The sequence below is a fragment of the Carassius auratus genome, unplaced genomic scaffold (assembly GCF_003368295.1).
Source record: "Carassius auratus strain Wakin unplaced genomic scaffold, ASM336829v1 scaf_tig00017238, whole genome shotgun sequence".
Lineage (NCBI taxonomy): Eukaryota > Metazoa > Chordata > Actinopteri > Cypriniformes > Cyprinidae > Carassius > Carassius auratus.
This window is the reverse complement of record NW_020524759.1, coordinates 49,003-72,888: the sequence shown is the minus strand read 5'-3', so window position 1 is coordinate 72,888 and position 23,886 is coordinate 49,003. Positions and strand designations below refer to the sequence as shown.

The window sequence follows — 23,886 nt, the reverse complement described above, 5'->3', positions numbered from 1 at the left end:
CTTACCCTAATAAAATGAGCCGTAACAATAGATAGGAATGACAGAACAATACACTGGATAATAGAAACAAAGATAGAAGCACAGAAAGATGGACAAAACCATGGAATGACAGAAAAACTGATATACAGGACAACAGACAGACAGAAAGACAGATCATACCTGCTGTTGACCCTGGTTCTTAAGGAAGTCCTCTCTCTGTTTGCTTGTTTTGCTCTTTTCTGATCCGCTCTGCTGCAGGTGCTTGAGACGAGACAAGGCCTTTCCACCGCCAGTCTGAGACGGATTAGAGAGAAGAGGAGATAAATCTGTGCACTATATTTGGTAATATTTTCTCTCCAATTTCCAACAGTGTATTTGCCATCACCAGCAGTCAAAGGAAGTGCTGGAGAAGAATGGTGTGCAAGACAGGCAGGAGGGTGATTTGTTTTTAATAGAACACATGCATCTCAGTACAGTCCTCTCGTTCATTCATTCTCACACACACAGACACATATTAGTTATAATTTCTTGTATTAAATTCAGAAAATATAAATTATACGCCTCTGCACGCAAGTTGACGAAAGCTCTCAGCGCCATACAAAATAATGAAAGCTATCTCTAGTCTTTTCTCTCTCTGAATATATTACCTACACAAGATCAAGCACTAGACCAAAGTCTAGAGTCACAACCAGCCAACAGTCCTTTTAAAGCTTCAAGGAGACCCATTAGCTGTGTGTTTTATGCAAACGAGCACCTCACTGAATGAGAGGCTCTGTAAGAGGATCTAATGCTTGCAATCAGGTGGAGCTGCGTTTGCCAGGCTCCATCTGTCCTACGAGAAAAGTGTGCAACAACCTAGAGCAAGGGACTCAAACACACCAGTTAGAGGAGGGATGATGCAATGCCGGCTTGTATACAAATGTGTGGGCTGAAAGAATCACAGTGGAAAACACAAGTGACTTCATGCAAATCCTTCTCTTCTATCACTCACAAAGATCATCCCTGTTCTCAGCAGAGCTGAGTTATAGACATGATGTCTGGTGGATCGCGGCTTCATAGTGGTTTATCCTGACAACTAGTCTCTGAAGACGAAAGACAAATGTGAGAGGAGACAATACCGCATAAATTAGGAGTAGTTACGAAGTGCTTCACCGGGCTTCATCCTTTTATTTTACGAGAAAACCACATATAATGTCTTATGTACCAAAGGAAAATAAGTCCAGGGGAAAGTAATCAAATTGCAAAGTCATTTTAAGAGGAGAAAAAAAAGAGAGTAGGCTAATAAAGAAGAGGAGGAAACAAGAGAATTTATTGTGCGAAAGATACAAAATGTATTTCTAAATAGGCTGGAGGCAAACAATTTATCAAAGCATTTGCAAAAGAGAACAGACTGATCTAGTTGAGCAACCCAGCGGAAGAGACCAAAAACCTTCCACCACACAGGAAGAAAGAAGATGGAAAAAACAGATAGACCAGGGCTGAAGAAGATACTGAAGGTTAGGTTGAACCTTGGCTGTGGATGTGCTGATGCAGGACGGTTTAGGTGGGACAGCGGGTTTGTTTGTGTCTCCTCCGTCTGCTGTATGTCGAGTGCTGCCGGATCTCTTGGTGGAGGAACTCTGCGCCTGGACGGATGTTGGAAAGATGTTCCCCGTGTGAGGATCAGTGCTGAACTCCATCAGGCTGAGCTCCAGCTCACGAATGGTTTCCTCCAGACTGTCCAGACGACGGTACGTGCTGTGGCAGATGTCTTCCTTTTCCCCTCCAACGCCTTGAGTGCGGATCACACCCAGTTGAGAAGTCTCTACGGTCCCGTTTCCCGGCGAGGCAGACAATGTAGTGTCCGACTTTCTCAATCGCTCTTCTTTCTGTACTGTCGCCGCCTCGAGAGTCTCCTGAACCTTTGGCTCCCTCCTCAGGGGCTGTTTAATTGCTCTCTCGCTTGTTAAGGGCGGACACGACTGGGTCACATCCTGGACGGGACTCTGGAGCTCCCTCTGGGCTGCATCCAAGTCTTGTAATCGAGGGACTTTTTGGCTGGCTGACAAGTCTTGTTTCCATAGCGGCAGACGGGGAGTCCTCACAATGTGGCTGAAGTAACTTACTCTGATGTTATTGTCTTTGATTGTCTGTGTGTTGTCAGACCGCCGGGTCTCTGCTGAGTCCTCAGAGGGGGACATGGGGAGAGAGTTACACTCAGTTAAGACTATCTGGGGAACTGGAGTGGAGGACATCCCGTGCTGCATCTGCAATTTAACAGGAGTAATTGGCATAATTAACCCATGAATGTGAATCATAAATGTATTAAGTTTTAAGGTTAATATAAAGATGGCTAAAATAAACTTACCTGTGATTTCTCAGTAAAATCACTGGAGTGGTCATCACCACCCTTAGATGCAATCAACTGCTGGCACATGTAGCGTAGCACACATACAAATACAAAATTAAATAAACAACTATTTAAACACGTTCAACCAAGAATAGTTCACTCAAAAATCATTCAGTCCTCATTTACTTTTACTTATATTACTTACTTATATTTACTCTTTTTCATGTAATTACAAATGTTCCAATGTCTGAATTCAAAAAATGCAAAAGAACTATAAAAAAATAGTTCAAAATAGTCATTTTGACTCATGCTACTCTTGCTTTGTGAGGAACTGATTACAATCGACATAGTTATTCACTCATAATCTTATCCACTATTTGAGTTGTTAAAGGGATAGTTCACCCACAAAATAAATTAAATTAAATTACTCACCCTCATTTAAGACGTTATCTTAACAAATTAAGATATTTTTATAAGCTTTCTGACCCTGCTTACACTGCAACACAACTGACACGTTCAGGCCCAGAAAGGTAATGTGTACACCGTTAAAAGAGTCCATGTGACATCAGTGGTTCAACTGCAATGTTATGAAGCTACAAGAATACTTTTTTTTGCACATAGAAAACAAAAATAACAATTTATAACAAATATAAAAAATAACAACTATTCAACCATATCTTCTCTTCCACATGCATTGTGGTACTCTCATGAATGGCGACAGACTGACCCAGAAGAAAAGAAACCATTGAATACATTTATTTTTGTTTTCTTTGTGGACAAAAAATATTCTTGTAGCTTCATAAAATTATGGTTGAACCACTGATTACACATGGACTATTTTAACAATGTCCTTACTGTTTTTCTGGGCAGTGAACGTGTCAGTTGCATTGCCGTATATGGAGGGTCAGGGTCTGAAGATGAACGAAGGTTTTACAGGGTTTGGAACGACATGATGGTCAGTAATTAATGACATAATTTTCATTTTTGGGTGAACTATCCCTATAACTTGTTACTGATTCATGGAGTCAGTGAGCTGAGCTCAGGAGCCGGATTCACTGACAAATCATTTAGACTAGTTTTGTGAAACGGATTAACTGATTCAAAGAAATAACAAAAATAAATTAATTACAAACCAGCTATTCCTCTCATGAAATTACATAAATATTACTTTTAGTATTTAAAAAATATTCTGGAATTAGATAACTTGTAATATGGACTACATTTATGTTATCTTTAATGCTTTTGTATACTTTTTGAAATGCTGAAAGTTTTGGTCCCCACTCATATTACTTCATGAAAAAGAGCATAGTAAAACAAAACATCTCCTTTGTTCATCAGAAGAAAGTCATATGGTTTTGGAATGACATGATCGTAAGTAAACGATGAGAGAACATACATTTTTAGGTGAATTATTCATTTAAAGATCACAGAGCTGTGCTCACTTTAAAATGTAAAAACAGCAACATTCAAACCACTTTTACCTTCAGTGGAAGAAATTAGAAATTGGGCATTTCAACACAAAACAGGCATGCACTGGCAAGTGCACACACACACACACACACACACAAAGTAAAGTATTTGGTGATTGTGTAGTTGTGATCGTGCTCACTGTGATGTGGGAATATCAAAGAGCATCCTTGGTCTTTAGTTTGAGTGCAGTGAGTTTTCTTTGTCTATATAGAAGTACAGCTAACATTGTAGAGGAAAACATATAGATTCATGTGTGTGCATGAGTGTACAACATCAGTCCACACTAGCTCGCATCAGGGGTTGTTACCCGTCCAGACGAGGACACATGGGGCAACAGCTGTAAACTAGAGGGACGAGCATATTTCCTGGGAGAGGGCAGGGGGAGAGTCAAATGTCGCTCAAAGAGCTGAGCATCAGGGAGATTGAAGAGAATAAATGAAAAATATGGAATGCACAATATCAGTTCAGACAGTGACATTTCAGCATTTTCCCATGAAAAGCTCTAAAGACTCTGAAACTCAATCATTTAGCACTATCATCTTCACATAGTGTACATAATTGTAAATCCCATAATTTATTCAAATTTACACCAAATAGTTTGACAGACTTTCAGAAATGACACGCTGTATCTTTAAGCAATGTTTAGAGATCATCTATTTCTGTTCATGAATGTGTTACTGTGTAGTTATTGAGTTATGGGGTGTTTTGAGATGCAGCTTGTGAGCCTGATTAGGTTTAAGAGGGAGGTGGGTATGGTGTCACTGCAGCAGTGCCCAGATCTCCACAGGTTGCCACATGCAGTGGGGATGGAGGACAAGAGACATCTGCTTGCTTACCATGTCATCCACTCAACCAAGACAACAAAATCTGTCTGCTTGTTGGTGTTAATGAGCCTTGTAGTTTGTGTTCCATGTGTGTGTGTGTGTGTGTGTAAGCGTATGTGTGTTGCTGGCCTGAAGCAGGTCAAGGAAGCCTAAAATCAACACAAACACAGCTCAAACAGTGTCAGTCAGGAGAAATGCACTGTTATGGCCCCATGGCAAAATGATAATATGTAAATGGAGACAGCTGGGGAGAGAGGTTAGAATTTTTATTTGTGCATCAGTTAAACAAATATAAAAAGCATGTTCTGAAGTAGGCCTGGGTAAAATTAATTAATTAAGGTTTTTGTTTAAAATACAAATGAAACTAAAATGAACTGATTAAAAAGTACAATCTTTAATAATAATAATAATTTCCCCATAGATTATATATATATATATATATATATATATATATATATATATATATATATATATATACTACTGTTAAAAGGTTAAGGGCCAATAAGATTTTTTTTTCATTCAGCAAGGATGCATTTTCATGTTACAATATACATTTTGTTCTTTTGAACTTTAAAACTGTGTAAATAATTTAATATTAAGAAGCACAACTTTTCCTCAAAATTGATTATAATAACAAATGTTTCTTAAGCATTAAATCAGCATAATACAGTGATTTCTGAATCTGAAGCATCAGAGTAATGCCTGCTGAAATTATATTTTTAAATATATTAAATTGTTATTTTAAATAACAACTTTATCAATAAATAGTTAATAAATAACAATAATTTATAATATTTCACAATACTGCAGTATTAAAGTATAACCAAATGAACAGCCTTAAGCCGGGCATACACTGTGCAATTTCTGGGTGATTTTGGCAAGGTACCAACTCACACTGTATGAGTAGATCGCATGCGATGTAAAGCCAAAGCTCACGATTTTAATGCGCTCACTGTACGGTCCGATCGTCGAGTTGCGATTTGACTGTTCACACTATGCTTGGGGAAACACATTGGATCCCTCAGAACCCGTTTGTTTGTGGCTGTTTCAGAATAAACATGCTTTCCAGGGATAAACACACTGCTTTGGTGATATGCAGCAATTATGTGTGCTGAAACGTAAAAAAAAAAAAAAAATATCTGACGTATCTGACTAAAAATAGCGTATCTGACGCTCAGGTGGCTCGGAAGAAGTGGCCAATACGGTTTATCCATTTTGCAACGTGAACTGGAGGTAAGCAGGCGTTTTCTTCCCTCTTTTATTTTTCTTTTTCTTCACTTCAGTCCACACTACACGCCGTTTCGTTTATGGTTTCGCGCATGCGCAGTGAGGGAAACACGGAAAATCGGTTCGTAGCCCTGCTTCAATAGTGCGATATCTCACGAGAGCTGTCAGAAATCCATTCGAACAACCAATTGCCATTTGGGTGAGGTTAATCGACTCTCGTTTCCCCTTGTATACTGCACAAACACTGCACGACAAACGACAATGCTGAAAATCGGCCCGACTTGAAAAAGAGTCGCACAGGTCAGAATTCGGCTCTAAATCTCATGAAAATCACACATTGTATGCCCGGCTTTAGAGAGCATACGAGACTTTTTTCAAAAACATACAATGAAATTTAAATTAATTATAGCATTTATAAAGATTATTAGTAATATGTAATGCTTTTAGAAATATCCAGTGTGTGCTGTAGGTTCTGGAATAGAATTAGTATGTAGAAGGCATTCCCAATTCAATTTGAGTGGTGCATAACCCTGCTCTGAAGTTGCTAATGCATCTAGAGATAAAGTATATGGGTAAGTGAGATGGCATATATTAGATGTTATGGTTGTTGATTTCATGCACATTTAAATTAGACACAAACGCTATCCCACAATCCCACAGTGCCTAACTAACAGCACTGTACATCAGCACAGCACACAACATTGTCAAACCACTCATTTGAGCTTAATAGTTCATGAGCCAAAGAGCACAGACAGAAATTCAGATCTCCTGCCTGCTAATGTGTGCTTAATGAATGAATGAACCCACCAACTGGTAGAAGCCACCAATGTGTGTGTGTGTGTGTGTGAATGTAATTGCGCAGCTCTGTGGGTGTACACCAGACACATCTGGTGCGTGTGACATATGGACATTAATCACCAACATTAACACTTCAGCGTGAGGGTACACATGGTCTGATGTGACCCCTCAGGTAACACATGTGCTCACCTCCAGCTCAGCTGCTAAATTCTCCTCGTTGCCCTCCTCTCGCTCTCCACCAGCGATGGTCGGAGGGGTAGAGGCTGGTCGGGGGACTTCAGATATACTCCTCCTCAGCTTAACGTGTGGCTTCTGAGACTCAGTCTCCTCTGATTCTGATTTCTGTTTAGATACACAAAGACAAAAGGACAAATCTGTATATACAATATGCATTTTTTTTATAAGGGAACATATTTCAAAAGAAAAAAAAATCATGCACACATATATATATATATATATATATATATATATATATATATATATATATATATATAGTTCTCTCTTTTATATAAAATGAATATATTTATATATTTATATAAAATGAATGAATTAATAAGTAAATATATTAGTTATTTTTTATTTAGGATTACACAACCAATCAATGAATGAATAATATAAAATAAAAGCATTCATGGTTGAAACTATTTTAAAAGAACTAATATATATAAATATATATATATATATATATATATATATATATATATATATATATATATATATATATGTTCTAAAATATAAACATTGATTTTTTAGATTATGAATGGATGAATGAATAAATAATTATACAAATATTTAAAAATACAGCATATATATTTATTTATATGGTTGAATGAATGAATAATGAAAAATGAATTATGTTTTGATTGACATGATAACTGAATTCCAGAAAATAATAACTAAAAGGCTGCAAATGTATAAAATATATCCCATTGTAATGTAACGACTGAATCTTAATTAAAAGTAAACACAAGCGAAATTAACACCTAGAACCATCTTAATCTTTCTCAATCTCTCTCAGATTCACCTGTGACCGACAGGTGAATTATTACCATAGGCAACTGAGCTGATGGAGTAAATATCAACCATGACTAATACACCCACGGATTTATGAGATGCCTGACATTTTTGAGACCCTACTCTCAAATAAAAGTGATTTAGTGTGTTCCTCTGAACGTCTGTGTGCTGCTCTTTCAGTAACATCTTGCATATAAATGTTTGAGAAAGTTTGCATGCATAAACACACACATGCAAAATCATCTGTGTGTGGGTGTCATTCTGAATGTCTCCAGTTACCTTTATACTCTTCCCAGGAATGATCATCTCTCCGCTGCGTGTAGTCAGGCCAGGGGAGGAGGGGAAACTCCGGCGGGGAGGTGGAGGAGGGGGGGATTTCGAGGGCTTCTCCGTGCGATACCTCGCCACCGTCAGCTCATCCGAGCCTCGTCTGGATCCGCTGTCTTTACTGGAAAGTTTATTCTGAGGCTTATTAGGCTTGTGTTCAGGTGTGGCATTGGTGCTAGATGGACTCTGGCTCTGGTTTTGGTTTTGAATCTGGTTCTGAGCAGGTTTGATCTGCTTGGCAGCAAAGTCCAAGTCAGGAATGGCCTTCATGAGCTCGGCCTGAGTCTCCTCCAACAGTCGATTAATGTCCTGAGCGCTGTACTGTGTTAGACTGGCTCTCTTCTCTTCCCAGTCCCGCTCTGCTGCCTGAGGAGACATACAGACTACATTTTACAAGATCATCAGTGCTTCAAAACAGCTGGTAAAGAAGCTGAAGTGTTAAAGCCTATTCACACAAAGTCAGACTTTTCAACTCTAAACACATTTACAACAAGATTTCACAAGTGCACTATTATTCAAATTTTAAGGACGGTAAGATTTTGTGCATGTGTGTTTGAAAGAAGTCTCTTACATTTACCAAGACTGCATTTGTAAACATCCAGTAAAACCACAATTTATAGTTTATTCCTCTAGTTTATTCCTCTAATGTCAAAGCTGATTTTTTAGCATGATTACTCCAGTCTTCAGTGTCACATAATCCTTCAGAAATCATTTTAATATTCTTATTTGCTGCTCAAAAAACATATATTTTATTCATTATGAAAAGAGTTCATGATTCTTTTATGAATATATAGTCAAATGAAAAGTTTTTTTTTATTATTAGAATAGGTTTGTAACACTATAAATGTCCTTAATGTCACCTTTAATCAATTGGCTCCTTAGAGAATAAAGCATTAATTTCTTTAGAAAACAAAATACACTTTTGAACGGTTGTTTATCTTTATGAACTTTATTACTGCCACTTTCACATAATAAATACTTCAAATTGCGGATTTATCAAATGTCATTATTTTTAGCAACACAAGTTGTCCAATGTTAATTTCTAATGTCAAAAAATCACCTTCATACTTTGTCTAATTTAATGACGCCAGACCTAGGCCTGATATACATATTAAAACAACATTACTAAATAAAAAAGGTATTGCTATTGTATACATTTAGACAACTGGTTTCTTTCATTTTAAATCTCATTCCTCACCAGTCTCACTTCCACGGATGAGGCCTTCTCGGACCCTCCTCGACCTCCCAGCTCGCCCAGCTCCCGCCCCTTCAACGAGCTCACCATCCCATGAGCATCCTTCTCACGCTGTGCACTAGAAGGGTTCGAGTGGCCGTGGCCTTGACCAGAGTGTGGGCTCCAGTTAGCCAGGCTGGTCTCATTGAGGTTTAGCGGTGGACTGGTTGGAATATCAAAGTCTGTGTTCTTCCTGTACTCGTCCCCTCCTCCGAGTTTAGGAGAGGGGCTGGAATACTCATCCTGGGTTTTCCACACTCCTTCATTCATCTGCCTGATTAAGCCATAAAACAGCACCCAAAATAATGAAGAGTAAAATACATTTGAGACATGTGGCTAGATGGCGAGCATGATTTCTCCAAGTACAGCATGTTCCTGGATCAACATCCTTGTTGATCCTGGAACAACATTCCAATCAACCAATCAGAACTGAGATATAACTTTTCAGGAAATATCTGTTTTAGGCTTACAATCAGAGTTAGCTGCTTCTAAACTCTTGTTAATCAGCTTTCATTTCCCACTGATTTTAGTAATAAATTATGGGTAGGGTTAGGTTTAGGGGTAGGGATAGGGTTAAGTCCATATTTTTGGACAATAATGTTGATCCAGGATCATCAGAAGATGTTGATCCAGGAACATGTCTCACTTGGTAAAATCAGGGCGACCGTGGGTAGCAAGGGAATGGTTAAATAAGTGTTTGTCTACCTCCTCAGCGTGGAGAGAGTGTCTGTGATGGATCTGCAGCGTTTAAGCAGGGCATCCAGTCTGTGCGGCTCCTCTTTCAGGAATTTCACAGCTTCCACTTCCACTCGCAACACCACTCGCATTTTACTCTGGAGCCCCGGGAACTGATCTGAACGAGAGAGACAAACAGAAAAACAGACAGGCAGAGAAGTGAACAACTCTCTCCTCTAACTGAGGTTCAAGTGTCTGGCTGTGAAGGACAGAAGACCGTCTCACTCTTCAGCTCGGTGAGAGTCTCTCCCAGTTTCCTCAGCAGTGAGCTTTTCTCCTCCAGCTCCTGCACTGTCACATGTCGGTGATTGACAGACATCTCCTTCTGGATTTCATCCACGGACCTTTCCAGATCACTGTCAAGAGCAAACATTAGCTTCGTTACATATTGATTGTTTCAGAAAAGAGCATAAACCTGCATGACATATTAATTGATGCTATCACAAAGCACCTCAGTGTTATTACACAGAAGGGACTCTTGATGTTTCTGACATTTAAAAGTTGAAAAATGTAGCACGAGATGAGCGTGAAAATCCTGCGCTGTGGCGTCGGCACGCATTTGAATAAGTGTCAGTGCAGCAGGGTGCTTTAGCACTAAACGACTGAGACACAGCCAGACTGTTTACACTCGAAATCCAATTTAACCACGTCAAATAAATCCACCCCTCGCAAAATGCTTTGTTACAAACAGCGTACGGTTAATAATTGAATCACATCAACTGGCTGTTAGCTATACTTAATAACCGCTATCAATTAAAAGCAACACGACTGATCTGGCAGCGGGTTGAAGAGGCGGATTTAGTCACCCTGCTGCTTTTAATTGGAAGAAAATAAATCAATGAGATGCTGTCCGTTGTTTGGACGAGCTAAAGCTGAGGTGCAGGTCTGCAGGTCTATAACTGAGACTGTTTATGCCTCATTGTTATGCATTTATTCACATTCGGGTATGAGTTGATGAGAACCCGTGCAATAAAAATAAATGTGAAATTATTTTTTTCAGCATTATGCAGCAGTTTCACTAAGCTAGCGCCTCAGACGGCAGTATTATAGCACATATTGTGTGCCAGACGCACTGCAGTTGCTGAATGATGAGTTCCTCCTCGTTCAGGTATTTGAGTCTCTCCTCTTCCACTAGGAGGCGCTGTCTCTGGAGAGGGTCTTCCTGTTTCCTCAGCGCATCTGATAGACGCAGACTCAGCTCTGTCTCGGTCCTCTTCAGTAGACTGCGTATGGAGTCCTGGTTCTGCAACTACACACAAACACAAACCAATTAAAGTCTGTGCAAAGGCAATTTAGAGAACTATTTCGAAACACATGGCAAATGTTATAAATGTTTTGCTGAACACATGTTACAAAGACTAGATAGCTATGCTTTCATCACGTAAATGCATACCATAAACATGTATGGCTGTGTAAATCAAATGAAGCTGCTAGAGGAAGCTTTTTACTGTAATTATTTGTGAAATTTTCTAGTTATTTCTGAGTGATTTTTTTTTTAATAGCTATTTTTTTTTAGTGTATAATTATCAAACCAGAGGGCCAGGGTCCACTAGGGGTCCTCATCAAATTTCCAAGGGGGCCAAAAGACAACTTTAGAATGAAAGGGAAATGAAAGTTTTAAGCAGCTTTTTTAAAGTTAGAATACATGCCAACATGGGGGAGGAGTGGTAAAATATTGTGTTGGACAGCAGAGGCTCTCGGTCAAAAGATTTGAGAACCACTGCTTGAGGTGATTTATATAAATGTAGGACATGTTACTTAATCAACCTCCTATGGTGTTACTAGAACAATATTCCCAACAACCAATCGCAGCCCTTCTATGTTCAGTATTAATCTATGAACGATTACAGTCGTCAGAGCTTTCAGGTGTATCAGTGTGGGAGCGTTTAAAGAGCCACACAGATGGGAAATCAAAAATTACCTGTATTACAGTGTATGATGTAGCTGTCCATCAGTGTAAACAATGTGCAAAGTAATTAAACCAAAAAGTACACGATTTATAAAGTTATTGGCTTCTAAAGTAAGGAGTCGACTCTGAATCACTGAAACGAGTCGTTATAGATTTCAAATCTTTTGCCAATGGCAATGGCTAAAATTCATTTTTACCACAATACCAGAGCAGTACAACAAATCCCTTTTGTTGTGTCCACAACATTTCACTGATGACTGCTTTTCTAATCTCAGTGAGTACAAGGCGGGATTTTCAAAGCGTTTGGCCATAAAAGAGGATTCATTACCAATTTTATTTAGAACAACGAGCATCTCCGAATCACAACGCGAAGTATGATTATGAAGTTATGTGTCTGTTTTCTCCCGAGCGTCTTATCAGTATGTGTGCTGTCTGCGCTGATCGTCATGTACAAAGACGTCATTAAAATGAAGTGTAACTCCGTGAATACTCAACGAAGAGACATGAGAGAGATATCTATAAAAAGTTTGACATGTCTACTTTAAAACTAAACAAGTGCTGCCGAAAACAGATATTCTGTGATAAAGTAATCCATATGAAAACAACGCGATGTCTGTTTTTCATGTCTCCCTTCGTGACCACGCCCCTCGCTGAACGCGCTATTCAGATTCAAACTGAAGCGCGAGGCTTGAATACGCACACACAGAAGAAAAAGCAGCGAGACTGTTCAAGTTTTTTATTTTACTGTTTGTTTCGCGATGAGAGGAATAAGACATAATTCACCCCAAACAGATGCTAACGCATAGTTTACCGTGGAGGTGTGTGCGGAACAACCAATCAAACCTGACTATGTCAGTTGACCAATCAGAACACAGTATGCTACCGAAAGGTGGGGTTTAAGGAAACTGAATCTTTTGAACAGCTTCGCGCGAACCGTTTGGGGATCTCTGAGAATTGAGGTAATTTTAAAATGATATTTTGACAAAATGACAATGTTTTATAACCTTGGATGGATTTAAACCTAATGTACAGGACTTATAAACAGTGATAGGAAGCTTAGAATTTTCATCTTACTGGCTCTTTAACAGAAGGTCAGCCGTCACAATCCATCACAACACAGCCATCAGATGACTCATATATGTATCCATATGTAACATTGACCTGTCTTTGACCATATGCAGCTGTCATCTTGAATGTGAAGATATAATATAGAATTGGCTTTGATAGTGTGTCAGTATATACCGTATACTATCCTTGATAGTGTTTGTGATGGACCACATTAGTTTTGGTCTCTTGAATGCCCTAATGTGAATGTGCATCCATGTCCTTGAGTTTATTTTGTAGTATTTTCAATTTGTGCATGTTGAAGGTTGTGTGGGAGTTGGAGTGCCAGATATCACCATCATTTTGCGATTGCGTAAGCACTAATGTTTGTTTGCCCTGAGAGAAAAACAGAGTGGACTTTGTCACTTGCATAGCACCGATAACGAGAAAGTGTGTTTTTGCACACTCTAAGTTTGTGTGTACGATGAGATTTTAGAGTCATTTGGTGGCAGTTCCTCCTCGAGCTGAATTATTTATGAGTCTCATGCATTATTCAACATATCCATGTCTCCTAGGTAACAGGATGAGGGCAGGGGCCGTGTCTCCAGCTCTGGCATTCAGGCAGGTAATAGTCTAACTCAGCAATATGCAGTTGCATGACACCAGCGGCTTGGCTCTCGACGCCAAAGCAATTGACACCAATCTCGCCGTCCCCACGCGACATGCTTAGACTGTTGCAACATCCCCTCTACTTCTCCATGCATTTGAATAAATTGGCTTCCAACTCACATCCACCCCAAAATTGGGGTATAGTGCTCTGTTTCAGTGTTAAATGTTCATAAACTGCAAAAGTGAGATCTTAATGGGTTTAATCAGTTTTTTGACATCCAATACAAATCTCTCTCTATTTATATAGTAAAAAAAAAACACATTACTTAAAGACTTTATTTATAATGCATTATAAAGGGTTATTTAATGCATTATAAGTTTGCATAATGTGCCTTGTGATTCATTATAACTTGTTGTATATAAAATGCATAGTGTTACAATCAATTTACTGTTGTCACAATTATTTGTGAGATTGTACAATGCATTATAAGGTGCATTACAATGCATTAAATCTACTTTTATAATGCATTATACATAAAGGCTTTAAGTAGTGTTAACAAAATATCTCTCTGAAAATTTGCCAGACAATTCTTAATGTCCCATGAAGGTTTCTTTCAGGTTTGCTTTCAAGTTCACTTCTCTAGCAAAATTATTTTGTTTTAAGAACTAGTAGATACTTACACATACTTATTATGATTAATTTACATATATTTTATTTCATAATTAAGAATATTCCATATCTTATAATTATTTGTTTATTTTTTGCAGCATGGGATTGTGTTTCTTTAGCAAATGCAGACTCTATACAGGTGCAGGGTTTATATTATGTAATATGGACTACAATTTTTCATCTTCCTTGTATTGAAATCTACATCTTTTAGAAAATTCCATATGCAAATAAATGGTTTTACGTTTTTGAACACGAAGAACCACTGTGTAGGAAACAACAGGGAATATTTAAGGTTGTGCACTCTTTCTAGGTCACTAATTGAATAAGCAAATAATTCATGAGAACTACTTTGTATAAAAGATCAAATTTCCTTGCTTCTATTGAGACAAAAACAGATGTCTCTTTAGAAGCTTCCTCTGTTTATTCAGAGAGTTCACAATAGAGATGTGAGTTTTCACTCATGAATCACACCAGTAGCTATCATTCCACAGTCAATTTTTATTAAAGCATTGCTGACTGAAAAGCTGCCTTGATTTGGGGCCGGTGTCCTCTCTCTCTCTTCATCTACGTATCCCTGCTGGCCCATACCATCTCATCATTGAGTATGATATTAAGAGTTATTGCCTGCCCTGCTATAGTGAATCACACACAGCAGCAGCCGGAAAATTAATGACTAGTTGAACACATGCTCACTTACACATAAATACAAACACACTTAGATATACTTATACATAGTAGTGTAATAAATACAGCATTTTTTTTTTTTTTGGATCAATTAATTTCTTTAATTAATTTTTCTTTAATTAATTATTTTAATAATTTTTAATTTAATAATTATTTTTTTTAATAAACAGTAAGTCTATTAGTTCAAAATTCATTACGTTTTTTTTTTAAAGAAATCTTTTATGCTCATTACGGCTGCATTTATTTAATAAACACGATCCTTCAGAAATCCTTCTAATATGCTGATTTGCTGCTCAAGAAACTTTTTTTACTATCAATGTTTAAACAACTTTAAAAAAAATTTAAATACAGGATTATTTGATGATTAGAAAGTTCAAAATAATTGCATTTATTTAAAATAGAAAACGCATCCATGCTAGATAAAAATACATTTAAATAAATCTTAAAATAAATAAAATAAACAAATAAATAAAACTCTTTCTATATATAGATTATGTTCTATTCAAATTTTAAGACTTTTAACATTCTGTCCAGGTGTCTATCCTGGTTAAAAAATAATGTTTTATTAATGTACAATGTCCCTGTTAAGAAAACAAATAAAATAAATAAATATATATTATATTAGTTAAAATTGCTTTTTCTGAGTGCAATCATGGATGACTGGAAAAGTCATGAAGATTCATTGCTGTGAGATCCCTGTTTTATAGACACCACACTCTCAGAGAAATGTCTGATGCAATTTTATAGCTGAGCATAACTAGAAAAAAATTATTTTCCGCTTTAAAAATTTCCATGACTTTTTGAGGCTACAAAAAAAATCATTTAAAAATACCCTTGCGTTTCCAGGTGTTGCAAGACTGTGGGAACTCTGTAAATACAGAAAGGAAAGTATATGACAGACACACAACCCAATAGGATCTGTCAGACCGTTAGTGTGCCTCTCTGCTGGCTTTCAGCCCTCCCTAAAGCTCCCTCCACATCCTTCCTTTCTCTCCTCCTTCACACATTCACCAACACAAACATTTCCCTTTATCATACTCCTGCTCAACATGTCACCGTGATAATCTGACAGCTGGCCGTACAAGGAATTTCCACAGTTTACAACAGTATCCATACATATTTTATTTAGACGTTTTGCCCCATTCAGACATCAGATTCTATATCCATTCTGCTCGTCAGAGTCGACTGCTTCATGGGATAGCTGGCACATATCTAAAAAAAATCTGACATTATGACAGATACATTTCTGACTGATACAGTATGTGAATGTTCCCTGTTCCCCATAGATGTAACTTATCAAACATCCCTCTTCTTCCTCTGTTTCTCTGTATTTCTGCCCAACTTAACACACACAGGAACAGAATACCAGCATTCCAATATAAACTTTCTGTAATGTATAAAATGTTCAGTGTCTATCTTTTGTAAATATGTATTAAAAATCATCAGTAACACAATTAAAAAACATTCAACTAGATTTGATTTTACCATCAAGTCCTCTGGTTTGGATGTTGAAGTGCGTAACGCATGCACACTTTCCATGCTGAACTCTAAACATGGCGGAGATCGATGCATTTCCTCCTCTACACCACACACACTGAACACCATCGGGACATTGAGCAACAAATCTGCCGTTAATACCAGGTGAAGCCATTCTGCACATCCTCTTTGTTTTTCACTGCTGTGTGTAAATAAATTTGACTGTGAGATATTGTGAAGACTACAAATCGGAGCTGCTGTTCCTGCCTTCTGTGCCTTCTGTACCACCTTCTGTATCACCTCCTTAAATCCTCCTCCCTGCCAGCAGGCAAACATCTACAGTAGATGGCTTGCAGTGTTAGGTGCAGGTTAGCGCATCTGGATCTGTTCAGTTGATTCTGACTGATTGACACTCATTCTAATGTGGTTATGAAGCATTTCCAGGTCTGCCAATAGTGCTTTACATTTAACCAAATCTAGAGATAAGCACATGTACAAGTGATTTCCATGGTATAAGTGGAATGATCGACACCGAACTGCTTAAGAATGAATATTTTAATACACATCTAAGGAGTAACAGGTTTCTCTGAGGCTTCGCATCATGCTGCATTCTGACCGCATATGCATTCAATTTTCCATATTTCAGTGGTCCGTTGTCAGTTATTCCTTACTTTGAGACTGAGGTCTTACAGAAATGACAATGTCTGATCTTCCAACTGTGCCAATCGTGTGCGCTATGACTGAAACTAAGCAAAAACACAGCTATCATCATTTACAGCTATCAAATTAAAGCAATTTGGAGCAGTTATCATTTGCACTTGAGTGTTGCTGTCAATCGAAAAGTGACACCTTTCCAAGTAGCAAAATTACAAAGTGTAGAGCATCAAGAAACATTTGTGTCCTCAACATTGAATTGAACTGAGCTGAATAATACAACTAATTCATTCTTAGAGTTACTTACAGCTGAATTGGATTTGTTTTATAACTTATGAACTTTGTAACTTATACACTGTAACTAAATTCAATCAACTTTTAACTACATTGATCTGAATAATGACACTATTGCTGCTTACAGCTGGATTTCTGCAGTATAGAATCTATTATGTTCCTGTTTATTCCTTTGAAGCCATGTTTGGACACAGTCTGTATTATACAAAGCACTCTATAAATAAATGTGATTTAACGTGAAAGCTAAATGCCCCTATCAGTCAATCAGAACAACTTTGAAGTTTGAGTTCAAGTTTCATAACCAGCTTTGTGGAGATTACTACCTAGTGCGACGTGTCGAAAATAGAAACCAAGCAAGTGACAAATTGTCTTGACATGCTACGCTGTAGACGGTCACCCATGGTGAGGACAAAAACTCAGATTAACATGGAAGAGATGTGATTTATCACATGCCGCTTTATCATGTCATGCCTGTTCGGTTACCTGCTGTGTGTCAAGATGCACGAGATTGTAACGTCTTACCTGCATTTTACGGAGCTGTGCAAGCTGCTTGCGCAGATCGGTGGCGTTCTGTTGAAGGTCGTGAAGGTGAAGCTGCATCTGTAGCCTGGAGACGGTGGAGGCCTGAGAGCCTCCGGATGGAGGTGGAGGCATCAGTGCCAGCGGGGCAGATGGAGTCAGTGCTAATAACCACAACACAGGACAAAGAGTCGACACTGTGAGCTCAAAATCCCACTCAATCAAATACAAATTATTTGCACTTACCCATCTACACCTTCTACACCTTCATCGTTCAGTCCTGCTCCTGGAGATCGACCTTACAACAGAGTTTATGCTGCTTTCATGTTACAACGAATGTGTTGAAAAGTTTAATGCAAACATAAAGGCATATTTAATAGTCAGAAACGCAGGATAATGCTGGATTCAAGTCCACCTGGGAAGCTCTCACAGCCAAATTAGGCAACTGCTTTTAGGATATACTGCATAGCACATTCAAGCTGGAAACACAATATCCAAAATGCAACAAGATCAAAAGCTATCTGTTTCTATTATGTGACTCTTCTCATTATCACCAAGACTGCATTTATTTGATTAAAAATACAGTAGAACAGTAATATTGTGACATACCATCACAATTATAAAATGGAATTTATTCCTGTTATGGCAAAGCTGAATTTACAGCATCGTTACACCAGTGTCACATTAATATTTTTCTGGAAAGTCCTGGTAAATATGACTTTGCTTGGTTATCCATGAACACAAATCCCATGATTGTGATATTTCTGACCTGAAGTTTGCTTGAGCCCAGACTTTCCAAGATGAGGCCAGGTCGAATAAAGAATTATGGCAGATTTTTTTTTATTATTATTATTTATCATAAGCTGTGAATGTTAATGGTGCAGTATAATATGTACAGATTCTGTGTGTACTGTTAGAGAAGAAGAAATATAAAGCTTGCACTAGTCAGTTTGGTTTACGAGGAGACCAAAGTACTGTACACTTCTCATCATTCTCCATTAGAAGCACTGAGTGATAAAACACACCAAATTACACACCTAATGTTCATTATTGCTCTTCTTTATTTTGTTTTATTAGCTCTTTCCGTCTTAGTCTGTAAGTGAAAATAAAGAGAGAGAATTATGAAACTGTCCTGTGAGTCTATATTATTCTGAGCAGAATCACTTCACAATTTCATGATTTCTGAACTTGTAAGGAGGAACTTCCCAGAAGGACTTGAACACAGTTTTAGTTCCAAAACACCTAGCTGTAGATTCAATCAAGTGACCTTGACTAGCTCGATCGGGTGTGACTGATTAGGATTGAGGCTAAACTCTGTGGAAAGGAAGATCTCCAGAAACCAGATCAAGGACTTTTGCTCTACACCCATCCTTCTTTGTGTTTTCAGACAGAGATACACTAACCCGCACACACACACACAGAGAGAGTGTTGTCACCTCCAGAACCCATTCAGGAACATGCTGTTAGTGAGGAAGACAGAGATACACTACCAGCACTCTCCAGTCAGTTGTTTTTAACAAAAGGGTACATTGTACCAATTCCCCAAGATTTGGGAAATGTGAAAACCAACACGTCCTCCCCACACTTCATTTTCAGCATGTGAATGTGTTAAGTTTAGGAAAACAGACTGAGGGAGAGAAATATCTAGTGCAGGCAGGCCACAGAGGAAAGCTACTGTGGAAATCTACAGTTGGATCAAGCATTAAAGTGCTAGTCCAACCCCAAAAAATGACAATTCTGTCATTTCTATCATTCATTCACCCTCATGTTGTTTCAAACCTGAAAGAGTTTCTTGCTTCCATCGAACACAAAAGATTATATTTTGAAGAATGTGAAAAATCTGTTGAAAAAAACAGTTGATGGTAGCCATTGACTTCCATAGCATTTTAACCATACAATGGAAAGCAATGGCTACTGTACCATCAAATGTGTGTCCAACATCCTTCAAAATACCTAATTTTGTGTTCAACAGAAGACAGAAACTCTTCCAGATTTGAAACAAATTGAGGGTGAGTAAATGATGACAAATTTTTCATTTTTGGGTGGACTATCTTTTTAAAAAAACAGAAGGATCACATTTTCTTATACTGTATATAAAAACAAACACTCCCACCACATTCATCAGAAAAGACAAATTAAATATGAGAGAGCAGAGGCAAAGCTACCTTTCTTCTTCAGCCAGCCAGCTGTAACACACATTAGAAGCTTTCAGCTTGCAGTTAACTAAATAACCGTAATAAAGTAAAGAGAAACAGAGTGCTGAATTGGACTTTTTGTGGATCAGATTCAAAGGGGGAGACTAGGACTCATGGGAAACTCTCTCGATGGCCCTTTACTGAGGTGAGAGTCGACTCAGACTCACCTCTCTTAACCGTGAGGAACCTTCAAAGACAAATCTAGCAAATCAAAACCCTGGCTGCAGCCTTTGAAGGCTTGGCCACTGATGAAGACGCTCTCTGAGGACACCCGTTACGGTTTTGAGAAGAAACAAAACTGAAAACTAACAAAAAAGGAGCACTGAGCACGATCCGTGAAAACATCAAGGTTGTTCTGATTAAGAAGAACAGAGGAATGAAAACAAGGTAGGGTCCTTCATTCAAGTGCACTCTGATGATGAATCATGTTTGCTTGTTTTAATATGGAAACAAGGCCTTTTTGAGATCAGCATTTTTTTTTTTTTTGGGCCACCAAAACATGATATTTTAGACATTAGTTTTAAAGCCTGCCGCACAACTGCTCTGGACAACCATTAAAAAGTAGCTGGACTCACTTCCTGTGGCGGAGCCATCGCTGGTGGATTCGGTCTTCTCGCTGGAAGAGAAAGGGAAGGGCCGTGAAAAGTCCGCCCCTTGGTCCGGAGGGCAGCCCGCCATCATGCAGAGACGCAGCAGGCCGCATCTGAGGATCATACAGCCATGATACTACCACTGTACTACAGCACCTAGTACTACACTGACACTACACTACTCTAACACCACGACTACACTAGCCTTCTCTAGGGCTAACAAAAGGTTTTGCTATCTATCTTGTATAATGCTACTTTTATTGTGCCTTTTACTAATTTCAACACATTAGAATTCCTTTGAGTAACACAGCTTTATTTAACCTATAAAACAATTTTGTTAAACCACGCACACTGCTGTTCAAAAATTTGGAGTCAATAAGATTTTGTTTTTTAATTATTACTTTTAATTTGTAATTAGATTTCACCATATTACTGTTATTTCTGTGTTTGTGAATCAAATAAATGCACTCTTGATCAGCATAAGGGACTTCTTTCTAACAAATTAAAGGGATCATATAATGCGATTTCAATTTTTTCTTTCTCTTTTGAGTGTTAGAAGCTCTTGGTTCATGAAGAAGATCTGTAAAGTTGCAAAGACTAAAGTCTCAAATCCAAAGAGATATTCTTTATCAAAGTTACGTCCCCCTAAAACGACTCGTTCTAACATGCCCCCACATGTCTATGTCACTATGTGGAAATATAATGCCACCCAAATGTTCACTCAAAGTCACGCAAAGAAAGCCGGCGTGGTTTCAGTAACCGCAGTTAGTGTTGAAGCAGCTATGTCAGGGAGATGCTTTGTGTATCCATTTAGAAATCGTTAAGATTACTTACAACAGAACAGCAACGCATTTTATGGACGACTGTTTCATAAACCTAGAAGTGGAGGTAATTCTGACTTTGCTACAACAATCTGGCTCTTCTTAATCAGCTACTGTAAGAATGTTTTGTTATTAGTTTAAGTATTTTCTATTGAATGTTCAAATGCAGAGTTTTTAGGCCAATCAGAGCAGATGTCGAAAAGAGGGACTTTGTAGAAGTTTGTGAGGCGCAGGGCATATAGGACCTACAATTATGTACAGTATTTGAAAAATAATGTGTTTTTTGAACATTGAAGCATGTCAACATATTCTGTTTGACCAAATACAGAAAATAATTATCTTTAAAAAAGCATCATATGACCCCTTTAAAAAATTTTACCAACCCCAAACTTTTGAATACTGGTGTATTGGAACTGAGCTATACAACCCAATACACAACTATTCTTCAATTCGACCCATTCTACCTATTCTACCTATTTTTCTATAACCCAAAACAGTATTTAAACAGTATGCTTATTCACAAGTCACTGGCTTTAATAGCATCTAAAGGTCAGCAATGAACTCTCACTGAAAGTATCTTTAAGTCCTATTTACACCAGGATTATTTAAGGGGACAAATGGCGCTATAAGATTTTAACACCAAAATGCACAGATTTACACTGTAATTATCTGACTTCTTGCTTTTTTATTCATACACTAAAAAAAAACTCTAATCAACAGGATTTACATCAGTCATTTTTATCTCTAACTCAACCTAATCTGAATTAAACACCCTACTTATACAATAATCTTATAATCTCTTCTCAATGCTTTCTTCAAAATGCTCTTTTTGAGATCAGAATCTAATTATTATTCATTTCCTTTCATAAAATAGTTGATGTGAATGATTTTTCACATCGAATATGAATGATAATAAATGTCGAGCAACATCAAAGCATCGGGTACAAAGAGACTCATGGCCATCGCAGGACAAAGAAGACCACCAGCACACACGATTTCAATACAAGCGCTTTACACTCAGCAAGTGAAGACATTTTTGCAAGCTTATGAAACATAAGAAAAGGCAATGGCTACGTAGCAAACAAGAGAGCAAAGGATATTACTGGGTGATAGCAAAATTAAACCATGATAACAACAGTGAGCATGTGTGAAATGGTTGAATGTATTGTGTTAAACTATTTTGTAGTGTCAAGGACATTTCACATGGTACACATGCTGCGTTCAAGTCCTCCTGGGAAGTACGTACTTATGAGTTGACAAGTCGTAATTACGATGTCGAGTGCATTCAAGTCAGTTAAGTCGGCTAAAGAATGTTGAGTTAATAAATTACAAGAAAATACAACAGGGTTTGTGAACTCTGCTTATAGAAAATGAAGAGCAAAGAATTTATGAAGCCACTTTAATCTGTATCGCATAAAAATGTATTCATTGTTATATTATATAGTGTTCCTGTAGCTCAACTGGTAGAGCGTTGCATTAGCAAGCAAGCTAGCGCAAGGTTGGGGGTTCGATTCCCTGGGAACACATGATAGGTAAAAATTTATAGCCTGAATGCACTGTAAGTCGCTTTGGATAAAAGCGTCTGCTAAATGCACAAATTTAATTTAATTTAAATTTAATATTGCAATCCTGTCTATCATTTTCAACAACAAAATTGCCATCAACAACAGACGTTGCATCCATCGATCCATCGATTCTGTCATGTTTCTCATGGACATTCCCCCAACTCGGAAACTCGAAGCTTTCCCACTCGTAATTACGACTTTGTGTTGGGCGTTCATGTGCGTTTAATTTATAATTTACGATGTATCTGACTTGACTTGAACGCACCAACAGTCTTAGGTACAGATGTTTTCCATACACAAGAGAGAGCGCAACAACACTTACTACTGCTTTAGTTCAATGCTAACTAACAACAGGCTGCTTCCATAATAGATGCGATTACTGTAAATGATGTATTTAATGTTGCATGTGAAAACTTATCAAACTAAAAAAAAAAAATTAACAAAATGGCATTTATTTCTCCTATTAAGGTATTTTTACATAAAATACGTTGAACTGTTAACTCACACAGTTACTGTGTACCATGTACAATGGTCTTTACATGTCAAATGCTTATTGTGACTGACGTATCAGAAGCCTGTATGAGTGAGATGGCTTTTATAGGTTGGTTGTCAATGTGAGTGAGCATCTGATTGGCACTGGTTCCATGTAAATGGATATAGATGGCTCTGTGGATGTAGTCATGTCTTACGTGCTGTCACTGTCTGGGGCTCGGGTTAGGACGCTCTGAACCAGTCCAGTCAGACTGGCTATCTGCTTCTCCATTGCCTCCATACGATCCCTGCTAACGAGACAGAGACAGAAAATCTTTTGAAGTGTGTACTTTTTAACATACATTTCCTAGCGATTTTTGCTTAAATTTTCTTTTAAACACTGTTACAGTAGTATATGTACCATTACTAGCAGTCATATCTGCTCAAA

General features: G+C 37.9%; 1 protein-coding gene across 1 annotated transcript in view; it reads right to left on the bottom strand.

The window, feature by feature from the left end:
* Window positions 1-23,886, bottom strand: part of LOC113075597 (SRC kinase signaling inhibitor 1-like) — a 52,248-nt gene that overhangs the window by 5,397 nt on the left and 22,965 nt on the right. The window contains 12 exon segments of the mRNA XM_026248276.1: window positions 160-273; window positions 1,488-2,225; window positions 2,327-2,386; window positions 6,817-6,969; window positions 7,921-8,334; window positions 9,167-9,476; window positions 9,908-10,055; window positions 10,163-10,293; window positions 11,011-11,186; window positions 17,800-17,960; window positions 20,567-20,694; window positions 23,657-23,749. Of these exon segments, the coding sequence (XP_026104061.1) occupies window positions 160-273; window positions 1,488-2,225; window positions 2,327-2,386; window positions 6,817-6,969; window positions 7,921-8,334; window positions 9,167-9,476; window positions 9,908-10,055; window positions 10,163-10,293; window positions 11,011-11,186; window positions 17,800-17,960; window positions 20,567-20,694; window positions 23,657-23,749 (2,626 nt within the window).